Genomic DNA, 26,010 nt, shown 5'->3' with positions numbered 1-26,010 from the left:
CTAAATTCGAGTTAATAAAAAGACGGTGCACACGCAGACGGAATCCTAGAAACCGAAATTTTAATCAAAAGGATATATATTTCGTTTACGTCTTTTGTTACGTGAAAAGACTGGGAATTTTAAAAACATCGTCCACTTCAATACTTATCGACCGCAGTGTTTTTGTGGTTCTTTCATCGAGACATCCGCATATTTCGAAAAGAGGGACTAAGAAGCAGACTTACTAAAGCCTTTCCAAATTCTTTAAAGAACTTTTAAGTTTAGATTGTCCTCAAATATTGCGCTTTCGCATCTCGGCAGGCACAATAAGTTATTTTTGAAACACAAGTCTGTTTCTGTACGTCTAGAGATGATGAGAATAGGAATGAAAGGTTGATGGCAGAAAAGTTGGCGATCGATTTTTTTTGATAACGTAATCGTGTATACGTTCATTGGAGAGTTGAAACTTTTGAAGAGCGTGACAAAGAATACTTTTTCTTATAATTAATGGATATTAAGAGTGGCTATACAGCAGATTTTTCTCAATTTCCTCAGCGTATATCACTTTTAAGCCTGCAATTTGAATATCAAGAGAATTCGATATTGTTATAGTTAAAATTTTGGCCCCCTTCCTTCAACCTGATTACCGTAAAGTAATGACTGAAATTACCATATCCTTATCACCCCGGATACCTTCAAAATATCACCTATTAATAACCTAGAGTTTCGGGCAAGGATAAAAACGAATTAAATTATTTTGGAAGGGAGTAGTATAGTATAGACACAAGCTAAAGATTATTATTATAGATTACTCTGATATCTTACTCTCATAAATGTTATTTTGTTTATGGTAAATCATGTATGGTGAAAATGTGGAGTATGTTTGTTCTTCCTGTTAATAAATGATGTTGTGTTTTAAGATGTTTCTCTCTCTGCCAAAAACTCTCAGTCACCCAGAAAGCAACATAGTTAGTGTTAAAATGTAATTAAAGAAGTTACTGCGGCATGGGAGGCCACAAAACCTAATGCCTTCCATGTTAATCACAACGCGTGAAATCCAAACTGCAGTACAGAGGGGGTGAAGTTTTCCTTTTCTATGCTGAGGGTGTACGAGATTGTTGTCTTACTATACCACTAAACGAATATAAGAGAGGAATGTTGTCAGATAATACCACTAGACGAACAAGTTAAGCTTATTCAGAACTAAGAGAGCTAAAAATCCCATAACTGCACTAAGAAGAAAAAGTATTGGTTACATCTAGGTCAAAAGGGTTTCTTATCTTATCAGCCGAATGTTGCTAAACTATTTAGAATATTTGATAAAAATTTATTTAAGCAACCCAAAATTTTTAGTATTTGTCTTTCTGTATGTTATTTAGTTTAGATTTAATCTAGATATTATTTTATTGAATAAAATAAAAAAAAAACTATAAAGGTATAGAAAGTTCACTATTATTTTAAAATTAACTATGCAAAGTGAAATTATAAGGCAGCTAATGTGATTTGACCTTATTGGACTTACGTGAAGTTTGGAGGACTCTCTTCTCCTTTCGTTTGTTTCTGTGGTCAACAAGATTTAAATTGCCTACTTAATGCAACGGTTTTATCGCTCGCAGTATCCAAATCTCGAAACTGAATGGTCAACGAATACCAATACGTGGCAACAAAAACATTCGATTTTTTAGTTCGTAGTAGGGACTGGTATGTTTCATAAACTGACCCTCCTCAAACACATTGAACAATTGAGAACCAACCCTTCTTCAATCGAAGTTGTGATTAGCCGATTTCAGCCAGAGGATTTGGGGTTCTCCCCGTGAGTTTTTAGGCAAGCACAACATGCAGATAGGCCCATGAACACACACACACACACACACTTGTAAGGTGTGTGTCGGTAGAATCGCCGGCATCCTCACACCGGGTGGAAAAGACCCAACCTCGAGTCCCGTCGATGACGTGAGGAATTTAAGGGGCTTTTTCACAAAGTGGCTGAGTTAGTCGATCTCAGGCGAATGTAGCATATACTGTTTATATACGGAACAATACGGCCTTAGTCGCTCATGCTCCTAATAACCCTACAATAACAACATGGTTCAATATTGCCTAATTGCTGATATACTTAAAAAAGTTTAGTTTTGCAACGAGTTGTCTTGGAATTGTGTTATTTTCAAACAAATGGCTAATTTGCTATTTATTTAAAGGATGAGACACCTCTATGATAGCCTATTTCAGTATTTGCTGGGCCCTCTTCAGACAACAGGTGATCTCTTTTAAAGAAATGCCAGTTTAACCTTTTGACGATTCCATTTATCCAGTAGTAAGACAGCAGCGGGGCAAATCGTTGTGAAGCAAAGTTTCTTTTACTGTCTGCGATGTATTAGGCAGTTTAAATCCTGCTATCATAGCGAAGAACTCTTTTCACAATTTTATCAGTTAGAAATACGCCCATGTGACACGTCCTTCTAGTCTCACACAAGGTTCGTGAGGTGCTACGTAGTTTCACCCTCAGGCCGCTGAGAACTACGGTTTTGCATTCCTTTTATTGCTTCATAATGACCTTGCATAGTTTTACGCTTTTATTTCCTTATGTTCTGTAGGAATTCACATTTACTCCCACTTTTTTCCTTCTGTAACTGAGTGGAAAAGGCTGACTGCAATCCTAAGGCCTTCCGATGAAATTTCTACATAGCACACTCCTCATATAGTTCTACCTTCGCACTGTTAACAAGATATTACAACAGTTGCATGAGACATTTATCGATTTTCTACTAATGCCGCTGTAAACTTAACTGCGGAAGAAAATTAAAGTTTTTCAGCAGGAAAAAGTAATTTAATGTGTTTGTGAAAAGCTGCTAAAAAGTTGAGAAACGTGAACTGCATATTTTGCGTGGTAAAAGGAAATTGCATCCAGGTTGTTTATGTATTTATGGGTTTTTTTTTTCATCGATGTATCGTTTGAAATGCTTCATTCCTCACTTCGCTTCCTAAATAATAATTCTGTTAAATACGCTTCAACTAGTATTTCATATCCTTTTTGGTTCGTTTTTAATAGTATAATAAGCAACTCGCAATGCGTAATTGTTTGAATCAGAAGGGCAAATCGTTTACTAACCAAATAATAATAAATTATTATTATTAATAATATATTATTATATAATAGAGAGCAACATACATAATTTCATGGCGACAAGTGTTGAAAGGTCATTTTGTAAATTAAAAATAATAAAAGAACCAGTTTTAAATGGATCTTATAATAAATTTATATTAATTTTTTTATTTTGATTTATTGCATTTGTTGAATATTACGTAAAATGTATATTATAAATAATATTTTTACGAGTAAACCACTGAGTAGTCTCAGTTTCGTTGTAAAAGCAGTATTTGGGTATTTATGAGTATATCTGATCCAATATTCCTTACAAGTGACTTCCTAATCTGACTGCTCAAATCTCAATTTAACCCTGTAAGTCGACGGCGAAATAATATAAGTACTGTTTTGAAATATAAAGGAATGCTCATCCTAAAACTTCTAAGCCTAGCGTTCTTCTGACAAATCTTGCCGAGCCAGACTCTGCTGACTCGCAAACTGTCAACCACTCTGCGAAAGCTCTTCTCCAGAGAACCAACATTGCGTATTGCTGAAGGAAAATCTCAAATTCAAATCTACAGTCTTAAGGCGGAATAAGAATTACTGGAATCATCTACTTCAAAGACCATAATGCTACAGCAATGAACAAATGATCTTGTCGTCTGACTCAAGAACAGCAATTGACTCCTTATACTATGTAAATCCGACTTTTTGTGCTCATGAACTACATTGATTGCATCAGCAATGTTAAAATCTGCAATATTATGTATTAGCCATTTCACGTGTCATTAATTAGTTTGTATTCCTTGAGTTGTACTATATTACTAACATTTGTTCTCATTTAAAAGGTAAAGTGCAGCGTGCTGTAGATCACTGTAAAAGGTTGTAACCCTCCAACGGAAGCGTTAATATTTTTCAGGGTTCACTGGCGCACTCAAAAAAATTAATCTATTTATAATCTTAAAAATCATCAAGAAATAATTCAACATTGTTCACATTTTTATGCCACCTTTAATTCTCACTCAATATGAATACAACAATAAACACATTTCTTATTGAAATCGTATACTTTTTAATTAATTTATTTAAAATACTTAACATTGTGTGCATTTTCTCTAAAAGATGAAATAAAAAATTGAAGGTTACTGATAATGGATACACCTCCGGAGGAAGTGGCTTATTTTGCTTGAATCCATTCCGAATTACTGGCGTAAACTAACCTAACTTTTTTCACTAGCCAAAACTGAAAGTCTATTAAAAAACACACTTTTCTTGCTTGAATCCGTCCCGAATTTGACCATGCCCGCAACGTGATGACAAAGTGTACCCATAATCTGGAGTTCAGCCGAATTCAATTTTAATCCATTTAAATGTTTATCTGAGTTACGTTTCAAAGAATTTATAAATCTGCTCGCTATATTCAATATAATTATACTCGTAAATTCTGGATGTTCACTAGTGACATAAGTCCAATAAATTAAAATGGCTAAAAATTTAAAAATGCACGCATGGATATATATAACATATAATATATTATGAAATTATGGAATGAAAGTAAGAGTGTTAAAATGTGTTTCAGATCAGATTAATGCCATCAATTATAGATTAAACATTACATCAGTTTGCAATCTAATATTACTGTAAGAGTATAAATTGTATCATATGATAAAACTTTAGCATAAAAATAATATGCAGGCCATTAGGCAAAAAGAACCCCTAAAAACAAAGATGGCATGTGCTGGTTAACTTCACTATACCTTAAAAATAAACATATAATTAGCAATAAAGTAAAGAATATAAAATAGAATAAAATAAAATAAAATAATGCTTATGAGGCTAATTATTGAGAAACCTTGAATGGCACTTTTTCAAGGGCCAGCACCATTCAATATATCCAATCAGTAATTATCAAGGCTATCTGTTTCTATTTGTTATCTGCCTGTTTAACTAGGTAGACCAACAGCTAGACCAACAGATAGCTTTGAATGCTAAAGTTTTGCGTAAAATAATATATGTATTTTAGGCTCATAATTTAAAAGTCTTATTACATAATAACATTTAACATTATTATAAACATTTTATTACGCAGTAATATACCCTGAAGTAATTTTCATATCTTTTCATTAGTATATTGCGCAATGATTATTTTAATCCATTATTAACTCGTTATTTTTCAATCCATATACATTTATTTTATTCTGAACGTAGTTGATTTAACAACCTTCTGTAAGACATAAGGGCAGACCTCACTGGTTAATTAAGAAAGAAAAAAAAAATCAATACCAAACAGGCATGCGCAACTTTCTTTTTTTAAAGAAATATGCGAAAAGCTTATTGTATAACCATAGGCTTGTTACAATGCAAACTCACTAATCACTGTAGCCAACGAAGCCAGACACACAAGTCATTTCTAGCTCGGGGATGTTTTAGATTTTTCCAGGTCATTCAACCGAGTCCTGTCTGGAGCAGAAGACAGTGGCCGCATCCATTTTCAACACTTTGTTGTAGACAGGGCTACAGTACCCACAGCATTATTTGTGATATTTAACCTGGTAGATATGGGCATCAACAAATTTTTCTCGAGAGAAAGTAAAAACCAAAGCATAAATTGAAAATTTCCAATTAGAATGAAAATTTAAAATATCAGCGAAGTTTGTGCAAAAGGGGAAGACACGTTGCTTTATGAAGGTCAATGTCAGTCCGTTCATCTATTAAAATGTATATAAAAAACTATTTATATATAATATACTAACCTGTTTATATTATTAGAACAATTGTATGGGTCTGTACACTACCAAGAAAGACAAATGTTCGCTACAAGCAACAAAATACACCAATTCAAAATGACAGTTTTACTCTATTAATATACGCTGTTCACAAAGGAAAAGTAGGCTTATACTGCTATTTGTTCGTTACCCAGGCGACAGATGGCACTTCGTTAATGCAAAGGAACACCCATCTGATTGGAAGAAAGTGAATTGGACAGAAATATGCAAAACAGTTGCTCAAAAAAGCTATCTGCGTCGTGCAACTGCTTTGAATATTTCCACGAAAGAGTTAATGGACTTTCAGACGGTGGGGGGGGAGTAATAGCTCGTTTCGTATTAGATAAATATCAATGCGTACTATTGCGCAAGGATTTACATCCCCAATTTAATTGTTTTCAATGTACAACGCAGTGAAGAAACAAACCGAACGATTCAAAATCCTCATTTTGGAGAAGCAAGGCGCCACAGGTAGTCCTATAAGGGCTTTCCGCAGATGGTAGACAGCCGCACGCCATAAATTTCTACGTTAAGATGTAGTTGTTGCAGGTTTTAGGCGCATCAGCAACGTAGACCATATTGCACCCTGGAGAATATGTCTGTAAATTGTGTTTTCTGTGGTCAATTTGCTGTTTGCTGGACGAAAAACAGAGTTTCGGGGAGAAAAATCCATGCTACTCTCGCCTGAGATCGACTAAATCAGCCACATTGTGAAAAAGGCCCATAAAAATTACCGGCCTGATTGAAGGGATTCGAATTCAGATCTTTCCCACCCGGTGTAGGACGGCGGTTATATCAACTGTGCTACAACGCGAGGGCAAGTTGAGATGCAGCGCATGAACCCTTGGTTACCAAATGTGCAGTACCTGAGGTAACTTGCTGGTTGAGGTAATTTAAGGAGCATCAAAGTTGGATCAAAATTTTTCTATGTATTCTGACAACGTTACTTCTCATATCACAACAGAAAGGGGGAGGGGGAAAGCAAGTTGACCGAATCTTCGTCGATCTTGTTAGAGCGGTTTTCATAGCGTGCTATTTCCTCAGGATAATACTAGAACGACCACTACAGAGAATTTTCTCTTCAAAGTAGAGATCCCGAGGATTCCTCGACCCTATTTAAATCTCCATTTTTATTAATGACCTGTGGTGTCAATGCTGGCGCAGTCATAGATAATAATGTCTGATTACTAATCATTACAAGTTATCATCTTCAATAAATTCCACTAAGATTGCATTTGTTCTTCATTGAGAAATCTAATTCCTGAGTAATTGAAAGGGATTGGAACAAAATGCAACGCTCTAACATTGGCATTGATGATGGAAAGGAAACTACTCAAACTGTTTATCAAACAACGATTACCAGAATTAAATTTTAGAGTATTCCCCCCGCCTTGAAAACTGCAGTTCTAATTGCACATAGTAACCAAGTTATTCGACAATATAAGAGGATTAATTAAATCGATCATTCGTACTTAACTCACACAACCATTCTCATTATACCTTACTGATAATGCTAAATACCCTCTGAATTTCTCTAAACAATAAACCATATTTAATTACCTGTTACGTATCCTATTCTGGAATCAAACCAATTAACCATGCACAGCTAACAGAATCAACTGACTCATGAGCTAATTGGACTGCAATTGGCACGAAAGAGTAATAAACATCCTGCATTAATAGGCGTTCGTGTATATATATATATAAATAAATTGAAAACTTTAACTAATTATGATAAAAAGAAAATAGTACCGCAAACGTTAGTGGCGGTATTAATATATAATCCACCGCGTGCTGCTTATAATAAATTAAGATAAAAAATAAATAAAATAAGTGCCAGTAGAGCGAAAGTAAAAATGAACCTAACCATACATAATAGAACGAAACAAAAAGGGAAGAGTGGGGGGGGGGAAGTATCAAGATAAAGGGTATTGCAGAAAAGAACGCTCTTAAAATAATTAGAAACGTTTTAATTTTCAGATATTAATAAAATTTATGGATAATAATATAGCGATGTTTTTATTTTATTAATAATAATTACATATCGGTTACTGAAAGTAATGTGATGACTAAAGTAGGATATTAATATTAATTAGGATATTAATAATTGATATTAAAGTAGGATATCTGTGATGACAAAATTAGGGTATATAATTTTTATATTGAAAAGTTCACGAATAAATACGCCATCTATAGTTGTTCCCTTACGTGTAGTATTTATTGAAAGATCCGATGACATGTCCAATTGGAAGAATGTTTTCATAAATGTGCAGAACTCTTTTTCCAGCCTCAGATTTTAATTGTAAAGAAAAAAAAATCACATTCAAGTTAGGATGAAGCTCCGTGCAAAATGTCATTAAATTTAGTCTAGTAGAAGATAAATTATTGTGGCCATCATACAACTGTGATTGCAACAATAGAAGTTACAATAATTCGCTTCTGGCGGAAGCTGAAGATAACGTCACTTCCGTCACGCTTTTCGCATGACGGTTTTTCGTTACAAAATTTTTGGAATAATGCCAGTAAAAACGCTTTTAATTGAAAAAAAATAGAAAAAATTAGTTGAGCAAATATTAGTGGCTGCAATTGCACTTTACAGTAAAACGTACACTGTTAAAATAAAAACCTTTTAGAACTACATACTAAATAAAAAGCCCTCTTGTACGATAAATGCATTTTCACTTTGCCTTGTCTTTCAGAACTAGGAATTTTTTTTCCGGTTTTGCAGGCTATATACGAATATTTATTTAGTTTACAAATTACTTTACTTGACATTGGTAAAGAAGTACAGTCATTTGGATGACGAACTAAAAATAACGGCAATCTGAATTTTAAGATGCGAGTTCACGGGCTCATCTTAGAAGCTAACACACGCATTTCACCGGTTCCACTAGAGCGAAAGAATGAGGAAAAAATACTGTCCCTACAGAAACAATGGTTTATTGCACCGGGGATCAAATCGATACTACAACACAGCCTCGACCTTCGCATAAAACTTATGAAACATTCCCGAAGACCTACTCTTATCTTCAGGAAAGATCTAAGAAAATCAAATCTAAGAAAATCAAAAAACATCCAACATAAATCTTACAATTTTTCATCAATACCATCATGCAAACTTTCTTATTAAAGCAATTCTCGTTGATACACAAAATGAATCTTTCGCATCTAATCTGGAAAATAAAACAAATCGTTAATGCCTAGAAAGAACGTAACATGTCTTCTTGAGTACATAAATAAGAACGAAACTACGTGCACCTGCTCTTAGAGTAGAAAACATTTTATTCCTTTCTCTCACCGTCAAAATTCAAACGATTCTTCAATCAGTAATACCCTAATATATGCGAAAACTATTAGACTTAGTGATGCTGTTTTCAGTGTTAATAAGTACCAATTGTGCTGCTACCTATTAAACCTACACTACCTACAAAAATAATGGAAACTAACACAATTTCAGTTGAAGTACCATGGGCCGATATTACATAATGGGCTAATGGAGAAACTTAGCCAATGGTGCTTGAATTCGGGATGACAATTTAGGTACCCCACCCTTTTGGTGAGGGATGTTATGCCAAGATATCATTGGCCAATAATCCGCGCACACCTTTTTTGTTTCTTTATGTTGTATGGTTGTCTGCTACGCAGTCGGAAAAAAATAGGACAAAGGATGATGAAGGAAAGATTCCTAGCCAAGCTGTCGCTCCCTCCTCCAACCTCAGATTCGTGAAATATGCTAATACATTGAAGATTAAGTGATATAAACCGTGCTGACTGCTGTTCAGTATATAAGTTCTTAAAGCATGCGCACTACACGCAGCAAACGAATCTCTGTTGTGGGCAGCTCAAGGTGAAGGTGCCACTTCGCTTCTTACCGTTGCTATACCACTTACTTTCTGAGACGTCACCGTTATCACTTCTCATAGTCGGCTGGGGTGTCTTACTCATCGTCATAATAAGTTATAACCAGCTTTCGTCTGATGGCCATACCTATTTACGTGCCATAAGATGGCTGCAAAACTAGAGTTGTTGCGATTCTCAGTCTACTTAACGTGATCTTTCTTATTTCGAGGGTTGTTAGCCGGAGTCGAGTGGCTAAAGCTCAGTAGCAAACTCTGCTTCACTTTGACGTGGAGCTTTGATGTTGTTTTATTCGTTCTGCATTTAAAAACTACAAAGAGGAAACTCAAGAAACTCCAATTTCATCGATTATCTTTCAACAACTTAAAAGTTCACTATTCAAGGCAATTCACAGTAGCATTTTATCATAGTGTGTGTGTGTCCAACAAACTATTCGCTGTAGTTTAAAATATTCTAAAGTTAACGTATTATGTTTCCCGCAGTCATTTTCCAGGTGATAAAACCAACAGTTATGACGAGTTTTTAGTTCAGTTTATTACTTATCGAAGGATAATGTACTATTAAAAATCTTTTGTGAAAAACGCGAACTTCCTTTTCATTCTGTAATTTGAGTACCATTTCTGAAAGCAGAATTTGCAGCGCACCAGCAGATAGCAGCATATCACCAAACACGGGTGCTTTTGGTAGCATTAAAGTAGACAAATTAGGTTTTCCAAAGCATTAGGAATCGAAACACAGCTATGCCATACACTTCTGGCAGGGTGCATCTTGAAATAATAGCTCGTATCAGTGTTCGACGGTCTTAAAGAAGAAGTATCGGAGTCTCACAGCACCAGAAGACATTCATTACTGTTTCTGACGAGCGTACGAGATCCATCTATCATCGATCATTTACTGGTGACATAGGGAAGAATTTATTTCCTAGAAACACGATCCGAAGAGTCGAATATCACTTTTGGATAAGACTAAAGGTAGCCCTGAATTTAATGTGGTCTCTAATTTTGCAACGCAGTATGATAACAAGGGCCAAACAAGTTGTGCGCAATATCTGATTTTATCATTGGAGGGCTTATCATATTGAACTCAATTTAATTGATTAATGGATGAAGTTTGGGAGAAAAAAAAAGGTAAAAATTCAGAGTGCAGTAACTCTGGGCGTGGCCAACGAATAGTCGAAATGAATAAAACGATAGCTTCTCCCCCTCCTTTCACGTGACAAGTCACACAAAAAATCATGGCGAAAAACATATCACGTGACACAACTAAACTAACAAAAAACCGTTACAATTACAAACAAACTAAAAAAAAAAACAATAACCAAATAAAAAAAAAAAAAAAAAAACAACTTTTTCCAACGGATTCCTTATAATATTCCAAACGATACAATTTTAGTATCCGGTACCCCTGGCCGTGGCCAACGATCGATTTTTGCTTGAATCCGTTCCGAATTAGTGCCATACACTAACAAATCCTTTTTTTAAATAAAATGAAAATCTATTAAAAAAACTGACACCTCTTTTGCTTGAATCCGTCCCAAAGTCGTGCAAAAACATAACCTTTTTTCACTAAATAAAAATGAAAGTCCAAAACATGACCCTTCCTATAACTGTTTTATTATCTTCTAATTCCAACTATTATTCTCAGTTCACGTCTTTCACGTGAAAGACGTGAACACACAAACGTGTACACACGTTTCTGTTCACCACGCAATCTTTCCCTGTAATTCCTCACATATCACGCGTAAGGGAGGCGCAATCACTTCTCGTCCTTCAGTTCGTAGACCACGCAACTGGCTAGCAATCACTTCATTCACTTCGACAGAATCAATCATATCCTCCACTTCGACTGCTCGTTTGCCACTCCCAGTGGTACCGTATACTGAATTTCAGCCGTAAAAAACTAAAGAGCATCGAGACAACAGAAAACATATATTCATTCAAACATATTGGATAAAATAATACTCGTGCATCACTTTTCCACTGTAATAATGTTCACAAAGAAAATGTTAGAGAGGTCTGCCTGGACATATGTTTATTCTTTAAGAATATTTTACTCAATAAATGTTATAAAAATAGCTGTTCAAATTTAAAACCAAGTTAATATTCTAGCTCGTTGAGTTAGACCTGGGTTCAAGCCCCTGACTGCTAAATACGGTCGATCTGCCAACCCGCACTGGTCCAGCGTGCAGATTATGGTCCTCCTCAACATGAATTGCTGAGGAGGCTTCTATCCTGGTCCATTACGGTCCAATTCTCCCAACATGAATCGTTCTAGCTGAACTCTTGAGGGCTGCATACACTCGACGAGGGTTTCCTGAATTTTATTTTAAATAGTTAGCTTCATCTGGGTGTTGAATTTAACCAAAAGCTACAGTATGACGCATTTTCTTCCAGTAGCTGAATGGTTGTTATTTCCTTAAAAGATCAACTACGATCAAATTCATATGATATTCTGTCTTTCGTTGTGTATTATCTTATACGAGTGCTTGCGAATCGATTTGCACCAAGTTCGGGTTGAAAAACCCAAAAATATTCAAGAGGCTACTCTTCTACCTGAAAGCATCGAATTACAACCTCGATTTAAGAAGCTGTTAAGGATTTTCCCAGTCTCCAAAGGGACTTGAACCCAGACCTCTCCAGTGGAATGAGAAGTGGCGAACAAACTATACTCTAAGTTGATGTACGCTTTATTTCTTTGCTGGCCGTTTTAAGCTTGTCTGATCAATTATAGTCAAAAAAGAAAAGCTATTAGGAAGTTAATACAAACATATAAAATAATAATTTACTGCCAAAGAATTGTACGTTTCCAGTATTTGCTGTCTACAGTCAGACAGCAAATATTGGAAAACAGAATTATAATTTATATATTAAATTTGAGGAGAAAACGTTTATGCATAAAATGAAGTTAAATATATTACCTTTAAAAAAAAAACCGGCTGAAATTTACTTAGGTGTGTACCGTCCAGACTGCCTCAGTCTTAGGGTATTTATCCTCCTCTTCCCACTGTTTTAAAATAGCCCTTCTCCTCGCCGCCATTTTGGAGGTGCACCCGTCTCTAAATCTTAACCAAAAAAAAAAAAAAAAAAAAAAACTTTAATTCAAATGTGAACCAAGGCGTAGTTCACTAAGTCAGGGGCGGATTTTGGCCTAGGCAACTAACTGCCTAGGGGCCGTAATTTTACTTTATGAAACTTTAGGAAAATCGTGTAGCCGATCCAATACTGAGGCATACAAAAGATTCATCTTTTCGACAATAAAACCTAATTCTTTTATTTTAGAGATTGTGAATCTGGTTCTCCACGATGTTGAACTGTCAGTAAGGACTACGTTAAGAACAAAACGTTTTAATTTTTTTCAAGTACAGTTTTTAGGTGTAAGTATGTTCCAATTGTTGATCTAATTACCAAATACTTTACATTTACATCCTCAGAAAGTGACAAAAGGTAAAAGTTTAAACATACAATCTGCTGACCTCGTACAATCGTGGTACTTCATTACACACAGTGAACTGCTTGTTCTCCGTTTGTCACCTTTTGATCACGATACCGGACCCCATTCACTGAAGAGGATTTTGTCTTCGTGGTCAAACGCGTGCTGTACGGTTGCGATTTGTTGTTAAGTGATGATTGGGAGAGCTGACGATCGGAGGAAAGAATACAACAGCACAGAAGGGCTTTCAGATAAGCTCTGAACCTGTTCAAGAAAAAACAAAACAATTACAAGTAACAGCCTGTGGCTTTTTAAATTATATTATCACGTTAGTATGATTTCAGTATATCTTTCAATGGAGACGTGATCAAGACATAATTCTGTCATTTTTGGAATCAGCGGATCAGTTTCCTTTTTAATCTCCAGAAATACGAAAAATATTATTTATTGATTTTTTTGTTGGCCAATGTTATCAACCGAAATAGGAAATTTGATACAGAGACCTTATTTTGTTAATTGTAATCCAGTTCTAGAATAAACTACTATTTGAAGTTACACTTATAATGTAAATCAATTTTGGATATCTTACTACTTTTTGAATTTAACTACTAAACGTTTTTCTTTCTTCTTTTTCAGACTAAAAGTAGAAGCACATTCGTACTTGATTACATTCGGCGAAATTTTCTGTAAAGGCTTTTCTCAATCGGATTTTAAGTATTAGTAAAAAAATAGCTAAAAGAAGTAGGCTATTTCTGCATCTGCCAAAGGAAAAAAAATTCCAAATATTCATACTATTAGCATTCCTACACGGTAATTCAATGCCTCTGGCACGTTGGAAGAGAACTTATTCAAGTGTTCAAGAGTCCGCTGCCTATGAGCATAATAAGATCCAATCTTCCTGCGATTTTATATTTGTGCCCCACTGGTTCTTGTTTCGCTTTCGAGGGAAAAAGTCCGACCTTGCTCATTCATTTTACTCAACCATTTCAACGCCTTATACAACTCAATCAGTTCTCTCGTCGAACTGTGCAGTCTACACCTAAGTCGTTGTTCATCGATTTACAGTCATCACTAATCTGGTCGACCTTTTCCCGAAGATCAGTGTCTTTTTTAGGTGCAGTCTTCAGACCTGAATAGAATATCCCAAATGCGATCTAACCATCGACTTGTACAGAGGGATAACGACACCCTTCTCTCTACTTGGCAAAGGTCCTACAAATCATGGACAGGATACCACTTCCCTTTCTGGCCGCCTGTTTTACATCGCATGGAAAGTTTCATGTCAGATTGAATCATAACACTGAGAAATTCCATGATTTGTCTTCCTTAAATGCATAACTTTATATTTTATAAATAATGGACAGATCGCAGGGGGAGTGCTTTTGAATACCCTCCAAGGCCTCCAGACCCTAGTCCGTTAGATTCTTTTGCATGGGGATACCTGAAAGTTAAGGTGTACTCTCAAAAACATTGAAGATTTTGTGGAAGACGATACAACAAGAAACACTCAAAATTTCAACTGACTTGTGCACAGTATGTAGGAGTTTTGGAAAAAGATATCTTTTATGCATGCGTGCCAGAGGGCATTTTGAACATCTTAAATGAGTTTTTTTTCTTTTAAATACAAGCCAAACACGTAGTTCAGCTGTTAAATAAAAGAAAATATAATTTATTATCATATTCACAAATTATGGATTGTTAAAGTGCAACATAATTCTGTAAATTATATATACACAATATAAATAAACTTCACAATTTATTCTTCACATAATTCTTAAAATTGCATCACTGGGAATATTTGGATGTAGCCACCTTGTGGTATATAATCCGCGATCATAAAATTTCTGAACTGTACGACGAATTCTGTAACATACTGCTCGTGTGAGATTTTTCCTTGGACTGGAAAGGTCTAACGTTGTCACTACGCTCCTCTGCTGCTTTTGTATTTGTTTCAGAACAAAATGTTCGATCTATACATTTTGACACACCACACACTGAATTATGACAAGAAGAGGTCGCTGGAAGAGTACGTTGTAGAATGAGTGGCCTTGAAGCGCTTATAGGATTTCTCTCGAACGTAGTACTTCGAAAGGAAAGTGGTATTTTTATGGTCAATTCCTCTGGAAACAACTTGACAATAAAATCCTTGCGCTACAAAGTTTGTCGTAAATCAATTTTTGTGGTTGGAGAGGGATCATTAAACATCTTATTTTCTGGTTGTTTCTGTTTTTGTTCCTCTTGAGGAATACAAATGACAAACAGTACAGTAAAATTTCACGATCGAATAATTATTAGAATTCCTTATGAAGTTTTACAAACTGTTGGAATGATAGTAACTGTGCTAATAGTTTCTGAATTTGTACCTACCTTCCATTCATCCAAAAATAGATAAGAGGATTGTACATAGAGTTAGACATCGCGAGCCAGTACATCGCAAGATACACGTGCTGCACGTAGTCTGAATTCACGAATTCTGTATCATGGTACGTGTACAAAAAGTAAACGTGGTAAGGAAGCCAGCAGATAGCGAATATCAAGACGACTGATATTAGCATGCGGACAACCTGAAAGAGAAGAGAAAGTGCTTCAAATAATCATAATGAAAGATCGGTAATTATAAGCATAGATGAGATGGGTCTCAAAGGATATATCATTTATAAACATTAAATACTGCGATAAATGTGTGGTTTTAACATCTTTTAAGATAAAATGCATTTTTGCAAAACATCAACTAATAAAGAACAAAAAAAGATATGCCATCGACCTTAAATATTACAATATATAATTCCACCTTACAAGCCAGTCTTAACACGTGCCTCAACTATTCAACAACCATGTACAGCTCAACTTCAAACTCGCGGAACTAACTTTTTGTGTTTCTTCGTTATTCCTTCTACTTCTATTCTTGAGAATAGTTTGGAGAAAAGATACAGATTTCGTGAAAGTTACAGATCTATAAGTAAAAAAATTGACATATTAGGATTGTTACCCCAGAACAACCTCATCCACCCAAGTATATTATGGCCATAAATTGCACGTGTTCACTGGTCGGTTTGCTTGTCTTGCTGGACGAAACGCCCGAGTTCTCGGAAGTAAAAACCTTGCAATCTTAAAGCAATCTCTTCAAAAGCATACAGTACTGTAGATTTTTGCCTGCACTACAACAGCAATGTTAACAATGTTGCAGGAAAAGGCGCTATTAGTGAAGCTGTACTATCAGAACAGCAACAGTGCAGCTGCGGCTATCAGGGAATTCGTGTCAGAAGCAACGTTACAGGAAAAGGCGCTATTAGTGAAGCTGTACTATCAAAACAGCAACAATGCAGCTGCGGCTATCAGAGAATTCCGGCGTCAGAGGCACATAAGGCCCACGTGAACCTATGACTGTTTGTGCTGTCCACAAAATGATTGCGAAATTTGAAGCGACAGAATATCTTGGTATTCAACCAGGTAGAGGTCGAAAACGAGTGGACTCCTCTCGTGTTGAAGATGTGGCTGTGGCCGTCGTAGATTTATCAAGTCAATGTCCATGTGGCAGCGCAAGTGTTTCTCGTGAAGTGGACATGCCATATTCCACTGTAAGGCTAGTACTGTAATGCGTCAGGTGTTGCGGTACTATCCTTACAAGATGCACATGCTACAGCAGCTTCCTGGAACATATTAAAAGATTAAGAACATCCTGCCAACAAAAATTAAATATCATCCGGGTTCTCTCAGCAACAAAGTGGGGAGCTGATCGCCTTACCTTATTACGGCTATACAGATCTTTAATAAGATCAAAACTTGACTATGGGGCACCAGTGTATAGCTCAGCAAGGCCTAGTATCCTTCGCTGGCTTGATCCTCTCCATCATAGTGCAATACGCATTGCTCTAGGAGCATATCGCACGTCTCCAATACATAGTCTATATGCCGAAGCTCACGAACCCCCTCTCTCTATCAGAAGGCAACAACTTATATTACGCTATGCATATAAAATAAGATCTATGCCTGAACACTCAAATTGGGAATTACTTTTCACCCCCAACACAGCAGGTTATACCATAACCGCCCTACTGCTAACCGACCGTTAGGTATAAGAATAAGACATCTTCTAGAAGAATTTAATCTGAGTTTTGATAATATCTCAAATACCCCTCCACTATTCCTTGCTCCGTGGAGAATTACTCCACCTTTATGTGATAAATACCTTAATAAATGGGATAAATCTGCACTACATAAAGAAAATTTCTTGCAATTGTACCTTGCAGTGGTGGAGCAGTTTCCAAACTTTGTTGTAGTTCATACAGATGGGTCAAAGAATGACACCCACGTTGGAATCGCCACAGTTTTCCCGAACATAACATTGGCCTACCAACTGCCACACGAGTTCAGTATATTTTCTGCCGAATTATTGGCAATTCAGGTTGCACTGAAGCATATCGAGACCTCCAATATTGAAAACAGTATAATTTTCTCTGATTCTCTAAGTGCACTTCAAGCCCTGGAAAACACCATGAACATCACCCACCCAGTCGTAAAAGAAATAACAAACTCTTTATATACCTTATCTGAGCTTGGAAGAACCATACATTTCTGTTGGGTCCCAGGACATATGGGAATTCCAGGAAATGAATTAGCGGACAATGCCGCAAAAGCGGCCGACTTACCACCTGATGTACAGTGGAGAGTTCCACATCAAGATTATAGACGAATAATACAGGAAAAATGCATGTACCAGTGGCAATCAACATGACAAAACCAACTTGAAAATAAGCTTCGAAGTATCAAGCCAAATCTTGAGCAATGGCCTTCAAGTCTCAGTGCAATTCGACAACAGGAGGTAATACTAGCTCGTCTCCGTATAGGTCACACTAATATTACTCATGGTTACCTTTTAAGAGGGGAGATTCACCCCCAGTGTGATCACTGTAAAACAGTGCTTTCAGTGAAACATATCCTTGTGGAATGCACAAAATTTGCAATAGAACGCCAGAATCACTTCAATCCAGCCACAACTAAAGACCCACTAACGCTTAGTTCACTTTTGGGCAATAAAACAGATGTCTCAAAGATTTTTACCTTTCTCAAAGCAATCAATCAATGTATACCACCTCCTTTAGCTAGTCAACAATCAGTTTCCTGACTCTCGATCCATAAAGAAACAGCATAAATACTAACCTATGTATGGCGCATTATGGCCATAGACGCCCATGCGCCAAAAAAAATCCCCAAACAAACAAGCTACAGCAGCTAAAGCATGGTGATGCAGATATTCGTTTCACATAGGCACTTCAGTTTCTGGCGCGAATGACAGTGGATATCACTTGGCCATGGAACATCCTTTGGAGCGATGAAGCCCACTTCTGCTTAAATGGACAAGTGAATACGCACAACTGTCGCATTTTGGAAACAGAAAACCCTCGAGTTATCCAAGAGGTTCCGTTGCATTCTCCAAAAGCGACAGTGTGGTGTGGATTTACGGCCACATTCATGATTGGGCCATATTTTTTTGAGCTGGTAACACCGACCCGACCCCGCACCTGTTCCGTCACTGGACAGCGATATTATGAAATGTTGGCAAATTTCGCAAAGCTGCAACAACATGGGTGCCTTCAGGATACCATATTCATGCAAGATGGTGCGCCACCCCACATCCACCGTTATGTCCAAAGATTGCTAAGGCAACACTTTACAGACGAACGGGTCATCAGCCGTTGTTTCCAGACATCTTGGCCACCCCGATCACCGGACCTCACCCCATGCGACTTCTGGTTGTGGGGTTTTTTGAAGAACCAGGTGTATCGGGAAGGATGTCAAACTCTGGCAGATCTGAAGGACAGCATTATACGTCATGTGCTGGCTATTCCAGTTGACATGTTACGTTCTGCTGTAGAAAATGCTGTTCTTCGAATAGAAACTGTTGTTGACCAAAATGGAGGACACAATGAACAATGTAGCGCTGTTCAAGTGATTTTTATTGCCACAGCGCCATATATAGTGACAAATTGTGTAACTATTTTTTTTTCCAATAAATGGCGAGCGCATTCTTCATTGTACCTGTTGTCCAAATTTCTCTTCAGTATGAGCCTTAGAACTCGCTCCAGAGCCCTCTGCACAGGGATACTTTAATTTTAACAACCCTGTATATGCATACATGTTTCAGTATGCTCGGACATTATTCGACATGGGAAAGTAGGGTCATGTAGAGTCTGATCGATATCAAATTTTCAAAGTAGATGTATTTTTCTGATGTGTGGAAGATTTTAGAATCAATTCCGTGGTCTCTACTTCAGTATGCCCCAATATAAATGAGCATAAACAAATGACACTACTTTTCGATGTTCAAGCGAAGAGAAAAAATTCGACTGACACAAAATTTTCACCTTATGCTTTTTTTATTATTATTTTTTTGTTTCCTGAGAAGGTATATGCCTATTTCCTCCAAGTATCAAAATATGTTCAGGCATTATTCAAGAAGGTCAGACGGAAAGGAAAAGAAAATAAAGTCGTACCCGATTTTATGTTTGATTCCGATTCCACAGGTCACTCCAATTCTCCCCCTCCACCCCTCATAATTCCTACTGAAACATCGCTATCAATTTTGAATGATGGTTCCGATAGTTTAAAAATTTTAGGATTTTTCAGAATATTATTCTGGAATTGTGTACCAAATTTCATATGGTTAGGTTAAACCATTTTCCCCTTGTGTACCGGCCTCTTAAGTCCCTCGTGGGTAACATGTGGTTATAACAACGGTCCTCCAATGATTATAAATGACACGAAGAACTTTTATGGATATTTTTTTCACAACTTGGTAAGTTGGTCTATCTTAGAAGAGGGTTGGACGGTTTTCTCCAGGAAGCTGACTTTTCGTCCATCAAACGTGCAATATGCTGACGCCTCATAGCCTTAGTTGTTCTGACGCACCCACTTCCTCTTAAGAAGTATTTCTACAGTTATTCCACCTCACAACTTCACACCTTCAACAACTCTTGAACCCATGAGATACGTAATTTGATAATCGAACGCATCCGAAATGTAAATTAATGCTTACAACATCGCAACATGTTTAATACATATTTCCATTAAGTTTCATAACGTGTCTGTTAAGAATATTCTAAAAGGAAAAATTAAAAGTAATTTCAAAAAAATAAATCGAACTTGAAAAGTAACGCATGCGTGTTACTTAACTTAAAATATAGCAAAGAAAGGAAGAAAAATTCTCCTGACACCAATTTGTTTGTTTTTGATACGATTAATGATATGTATTTTAGTTGAAAACAGTTGGTTTATAGTACGACATTATGATGTGACGTATGCATTTATTATTTGGAAAACACCATCTCATTTCTTTGCGTTCATGAAAATACGAGACATTTTTCCATATGAATGGAACGATTTGAAATACAGTTAGTTTATTAGCTAACTGGGTATTTTCTTACCCTCTGCTTGGATTTGACTGCTTCCAGTTGATGATCTGTTAACTCGCCAATGCCTTTACTTCCCCACAGTACGCGGCCCATCCACGTGTAGGTAACAGCCATGAAAATCATCGGGACTACATAAGTCATGAGCAAAAATATGATGTTGTATCTGCAAATAAAAGGAGTACAGTATTTAGAAATTAGATGGTTCAATGGAATAAAACTCATAGAAATCTCAAACTATTTTTCCTGAAATATTATAAATTCAGAAAAGATCTAATGCAGTTACCAGTAAAAACTTAAAGGCATTCTGTTCATACTATAAGCAAATCACTAACCTCAAGGGTCATACTTTAACTGTTCCAAGTATTGTAAAAAGCAGCCCTCTTGATATCGTTTAACTTGGCCGCAACATGAAGAAAGCCTACACGCTAATCAAAGTTAAATCATTGTAATTTGTTTATGTAACTGACGCGTAGGTATCTGCAATCTCCAAAAAATACAGCAGATACCAAATTTTTCTTCCCACCTTCCGAGATAAATCTCATGATATCCATTCTAAGGAACAATCAACAAAATACTTACATGTAATCTGATTTAGACGACCAAGACTGTCCATCTGGCCAAATAAGGTAACACAGAGTTCGTTTTCCACCGTCGGGGTAGATATATTCTTCCGTTGTGGAATACAGCAAGGTGGGAAAGGCCAATGCTGCTCCACATAACCATATCCATCCGATCACTAGCAAAGCAGTTTTCCTGGGCATGCGAGGTTTCAAAGGACACACCACAGCAATGTACCTATTGAAACAATTAATTGAAAACTATACACCACTATAATTCAGTAAATTACTCTACCAGTTATCAATAGCGTTAATCTTTGGTAGATGAAGGAATTGACTTATTTTACAAAAATGTGGAAAATCATATTTTGCAATATTACGTTCATATATTTAAAGCTCTATTTAAGTAAGTGTTCAGAATGTCCACCACTTATACTTGAACGTGTTCGCAGGAGAAAAAGCGTGTTTTTTCCACTTCTCTACGTTGACGGATCCAGACTAATTCGATTTTGAAGATGAACTGTATTTATCAATAACTGACGACGTCCCAGAAATTAAAGTCTGATGGATTTAAATCTGGGGATCTAGGGACCCGTTCCTCCAGGCCCATGACAATATTTTAAGCAAATATTATTAAGATTAAATGGACACAAAAGTGAGCAAATAATAACCTAAAATAGCTTGTAGAAAAATCAACCCTTTTAACAACGTTTCTTTTCTAAAGCCATCAAAATACTTTATATTTGAATAAATCAGAGAATACTTGAGATATTTTATTTTTATTTTAAGTTTACCAAACTAGTGTATAACCTATCATAAAATGGCTATGGAAATATTGTAAAAATACATTAAATATAAACATATCACAATTCTTACAATTGTTAATTCCGAGCATGTGCACTGACGTTATAGAAAAAAATTAATGTTTTGGCTAACTTAAACAATATCTGAATACGCTATTTGCCATTAGCGATTTTATGCACAACTTTACCACCAGAAACAGGAGTGGTTTTAGATCTTGTTTTAGATACAGAGCATTAATTTTGAGCATACTACAATACAGTTTAAATAATGCTATTGAAAACTGAGGCTAGAATAGAATAGGATGTTAAAATACTTCCTTCATAAGCAAGACAAAGTTTTATCCGTTATAAATTAAGAAATGCTTTTAATCAATGGAGCAATCTTGTGGAATGTTTCATTTTGTAGACGCGGCACTGCCAGAGAGGGAAACAAATAACAGATCAAAGCAAGGAGGACAAACTTTCTCTCCCCTTTCATTTCATTTCACTGTTTGCTAAGCTTGTTATTGCATCCCTTGGGGGTGTCAGAGGCACGAAATGCGAGTTCGTTATTTGTTCTTGAAATTTAAGTTCAGAAGAGTGTGCATTGGAAAATGCTTTTCGCAATACGTGGCGGCTAAATTATGATAACTATCACAGACAATAGAAAAATAAGCGTACTCTACTTCACTTTAATTTTAGGCAGAATACCTTATAGCTATTTATTAATTAATAATAAATAAAATTTGATTTATTTAATCTTTTAAATTAAAATGGCTTTGGTCATTTCATTTCTTTTCAAGCCTGTTCATTAGTCCATATCCAGATCAATTTTTTTTACGTTTTTTTTTATGTGAACCCCAAACACGAGAGGTATTAGAACCTATAGTACTTAGTACCGTGCTTGGGTTGGAGGATGAGAAGACGAAAGAAGATATTTGTTGACATTGGACTTGAACTTCTGTAGATTTTAATATTCAGGAAATACGTATGAAGGAAGGTTGTTCCAGAAAACGGCAGTTGAATGAATAAATGAGGAAGATGAAAAGTTGGTTCTATGAGTTTGAAGTTGGAAAGTAAATGGATGTTGGCTGGGGGCGGCACGTGTTCGGACTGTTTTGAAAGAGAGAGAGAGAGAGAGAGAGGGAATTATAGAAGCCAATTCAGAAGAACAGTGCCCATGGAAGTATCTGTAGAAGAGGCATGCAGAAGAAACAGTGCGTCTATGAGAAAGCGAGTGGAGAGACTCTGTTAGAGATGAATCATTAATTAACCTAACTCCCCTCTTCTGAATGGAATCAAGAAGCCTGAGAGAGGTTTTGGGGGCACCATCCCACATGTGGGAACAATATTCCATGGCAGGGCGGATTTGTGATTTATACAGAGTGAGCAGCTGTTTGGAAGAAAAGTAACGCTGAGAGCGAAAGAGAAAACCAAGTTTTTTAGATGCAGAGGAAGCAATATTTGTAATGTGCTTGTGCCAAGAGAGATTAGAAGTCAGGGTAATCCCCAAAAGAGATATATCATTTTGCCTAGAAATCGGAGTGTCACCAAAGATAAGCATAACAGCAGAAGAATCCTTTTTGCGAGATATAAGACAAGACTGAGTTTTAGAAGGGTTGAAATCAACTAAGTTGTCTTTGACCCACTGGAGAATTACCTGGAGATCGGCATTTAAGAAATTGGTAGCGGATATTCGAGAAGTTAAATCTGATTGAGCAGGGCAAGGTTTCTCAAAATGGAAAGTGGAATGCAATGTGCTATCATCGGCAAAACTATGGATAGAAGGCGCCTCCGTAGCCAGGTGGGCAGGAGTGGCAGTGCATAGCACACGCTTCTTGATTAGACCGGGGTTCGAGCCTGTGACCACCAAATACGGAGGATGCAGAAAGGTCAGGGAATGACCACCGCATATCCCCGGAGCAATACGGCCTTAGTTGCTCCTAAAAACCAAATAACAAACAAACAAACAAACATGGATAGGATTTCCAATCAATGGAAGAAGGTCATTAATATACAAGAGGAAAAGAGTGGGGGAAAGAACTGAACCTTGGGGGACACCAGCATTAGTGGAAAAGAGAGAAGACAGAGCCATCTACCATCATCCTCAGTGAGCGATCAGAGAGAAAATTGGATAACCAAATACAAAAAACAGTTCGCAAATCATAAGATGCAAGCTTGTTTAGAAGACCTTTATGCCAAACACGATCGAAAGCCTTTGAGATGTCAAGAGCAACTGATTGTGTTTCACCGAACTTTTCCGAACCTTTCACAGAGCTTTCTTAGCATCAAGATTCGTCAAAATCCTTCTGACATCCTTTTGACGGAAGACCACAGGAGGCATTAAATGGAGTGTGTTGAGAATGGTGGGAGGTGTTTTACCAAGATCATTAACACATGGGTTGGAAGAAAAATGGGATGCTAGCAGGTCAGCTTTATCCTTGGCTGAAGTGACAACAAAACCATCTGGTTTTGACAGAGGTGGGAGCAGAGATGGCCAAATGTTGCGGCCAATAGCTTTGGCAAGAGACCAGAATGCTCGGCTACCATTAGGGCAAGAAGCCAGTTTACTACTCTTAGCCTGTTCAAAATCTAGTTTGGACTGATTAATAACTGCTTTACAATTGTTTCGAGCTTTGGTGTAGGCAGAAAATGAAACTGAAGAATTGGAAACAAGCCAATTACGATATGCAACGTTCGTCTGTTGAACAGCCTTCGCACATTTATTGGAAAACCAAGGTTTAGATAAAGGAAGAGATTTTAAAGTGGAGTATGGAATAAAGGATTCCATCCCTACAAGAATAATTTCACTGACGTGATCTGAGCAAACGTTGACATCAGAAGTTTTGAAACAGTAATCCGACCAAGGAAAAGAAGAAAAGAAGTCTCGCAGGTCATCTCATTTTGCATTCTTGTAATGCCAAACAACGAGGTTGGGAATAGCCATGAGATAAAGGCTCCATTGTAGGAGAGACAATCACCAAGTTGTAATCTGAGGTGCCTAAAGGACCACTCACTTCGACCGTGTACTTAGAAGGGTCGTTTGTGAGAAAAAGATCAAGGGTGTTGGTTGTATGGATAGGATTGTCCGGTATTCTTGTAGGTAAATGAAATATCTCTTCATTTTCTCTCTGGAGTCGTGAACATTAAAATCATCAAGGAAAATTACCTCACTGTTAGGAACGTTGGACTGGAGAAAGTCAAGTTGTAAAGAGAGGAAGTCAAAGAGCTCCAGGTGATTAGCGAAGTTGGGAGAACGGTAGAAACAACAGATGAATTTGACAGAATGAGGCGATTCCAAATTACCAAATCTCTGACAGGGAATACCGGAAATGGGATGCTAGCTGACCTGCTAGAGATGAGCAGTATTTGAATCAACTGATAACTGAGATTCTGTCAGAAAAAGTACATGGGGTTTGGCAGACTGCAAGTGGAAATGGACTTCGTTGGGATTAGAATTGAGACCACGTATATTTGTGAAATGAATTAGGAAGTGTTTGGAAGCTTGAGATCTTTTTGCAGATAAGCTTACTCTATTAGTTTGACAATTCACGGCGTATTCATTAGTAAGAAAAAGTTGGGGGGAGACGAGTTGTATGAACTAATGAAATTTTTGGATATGGCGTACACATGGTAAGAATATACCCAGATCCTTGACATAACGTGACATCGACAATGACCCCCCCCGCATACACACACTACTCGGACTACCTCCATCGCTATCTGGCAGAGTAGATGTAGCAAGATTATACGCTAGCTGATCCAGAAGCTTCCTAAAGAGTTACCAATAGGTTCGGTCCGGTGTACTAACTAGCGGCCGCCCTGCGAACACCGTTTTAGAGCTGTACCCTCGAAATATAAGGAAGATTGGATCTCGCCATGCTGTTCATGATAACCTCAAAAGTCATTAATCATACTGCATGATGTAAGAGATGGGGAAGGGTTGATCAGAACTTAGTTCTGGAGACTAAACATGGGTTCCACCACTTCAAGCCTCCAATAAGTAAAGTGGTGGTATTGCACCGTTTGACGAGTCTTCTACCACCTAGTAGTGTGGGCGCCTCCGTAGCCAGGTGGGAAGGAGCAGCAGTGCGTAGAACACGCTTCTTGATTAGACCGGGGTTCGAGCCCGTCACCACCAAA

General features: G+C 37.0%; 2 protein-coding genes across 4 annotated transcripts in view; both read right to left on the bottom strand.

Moving 5' to 3' along the window:
- The window catches only part of LOC150081706 (zinc finger BED domain-containing protein 5-like), an 82,079-nt gene extending 72,299 nt beyond the window's left edge, over nucleotides 1-9,780 (bottom strand). Inside the window, exon 1 of the mRNA XM_090380291.1 lies at nucleotides 9,720-9,780. Within this exon, the coding sequence (XP_090236417.1) occupies nucleotides 9,720-9,780 (61 nt within the window). The remainder of the gene's footprint in view (nucleotides 1-9,719) is intronic.
- Nucleotides 9,781-13,165: 3,385 nt separating this feature from the next.
- Nucleotides 13,166-26,010, bottom strand: part of LOC150081705 (tachykinin-like peptides receptor 86C) — a 146,123-nt gene continuing 133,278 nt past the window's right edge. For 2 of the 3 annotated variants that reach the window (XM_090379572.1, XM_090379570.1), the window contains exons 2-5: nucleotides 21,108-21,323; nucleotides 20,541-20,691; nucleotides 15,484-15,680; nucleotides 13,166-13,380 (exon numbers count right to left, since the gene is read on the bottom strand). In XM_090379572.1, coding sequence (XP_090235698.1) covers nucleotides 13,182-13,380; nucleotides 15,484-15,680; nucleotides 20,541-20,691; nucleotides 21,108-21,289 — 729 coding nt within the window. In that variant the 5' untranslated portion in view covers nucleotides 21,290-21,323 and the 3' untranslated portion in view covers nucleotides 13,166-13,181. Of the gene's footprint in view, nucleotides 13,381-15,483; nucleotides 15,681-20,540; nucleotides 20,692-21,107; nucleotides 21,324-21,961; nucleotides 22,015-26,010 lie in introns of those variants that run through there. The other variant, XM_090379571.1, reaches the window with a different exon arrangement.

Source organism: Mastigoproctus giganteus, chromosome 8 (assembly GCF_048544385.1).
Source record: "Mastigoproctus giganteus isolate SK-2022 chromosome 8, ASM4854438v1, whole genome shotgun sequence".
In the NCBI taxonomy this organism is placed as follows: Eukaryota; Metazoa; Arthropoda; class Arachnida; order Uropygi; family Thelyphonidae; genus Mastigoproctus; species Mastigoproctus giganteus.
Note: the sequence above shows the minus strand (reverse complement) of the source record. Positions and strands in the feature narration are given on the sequence as shown.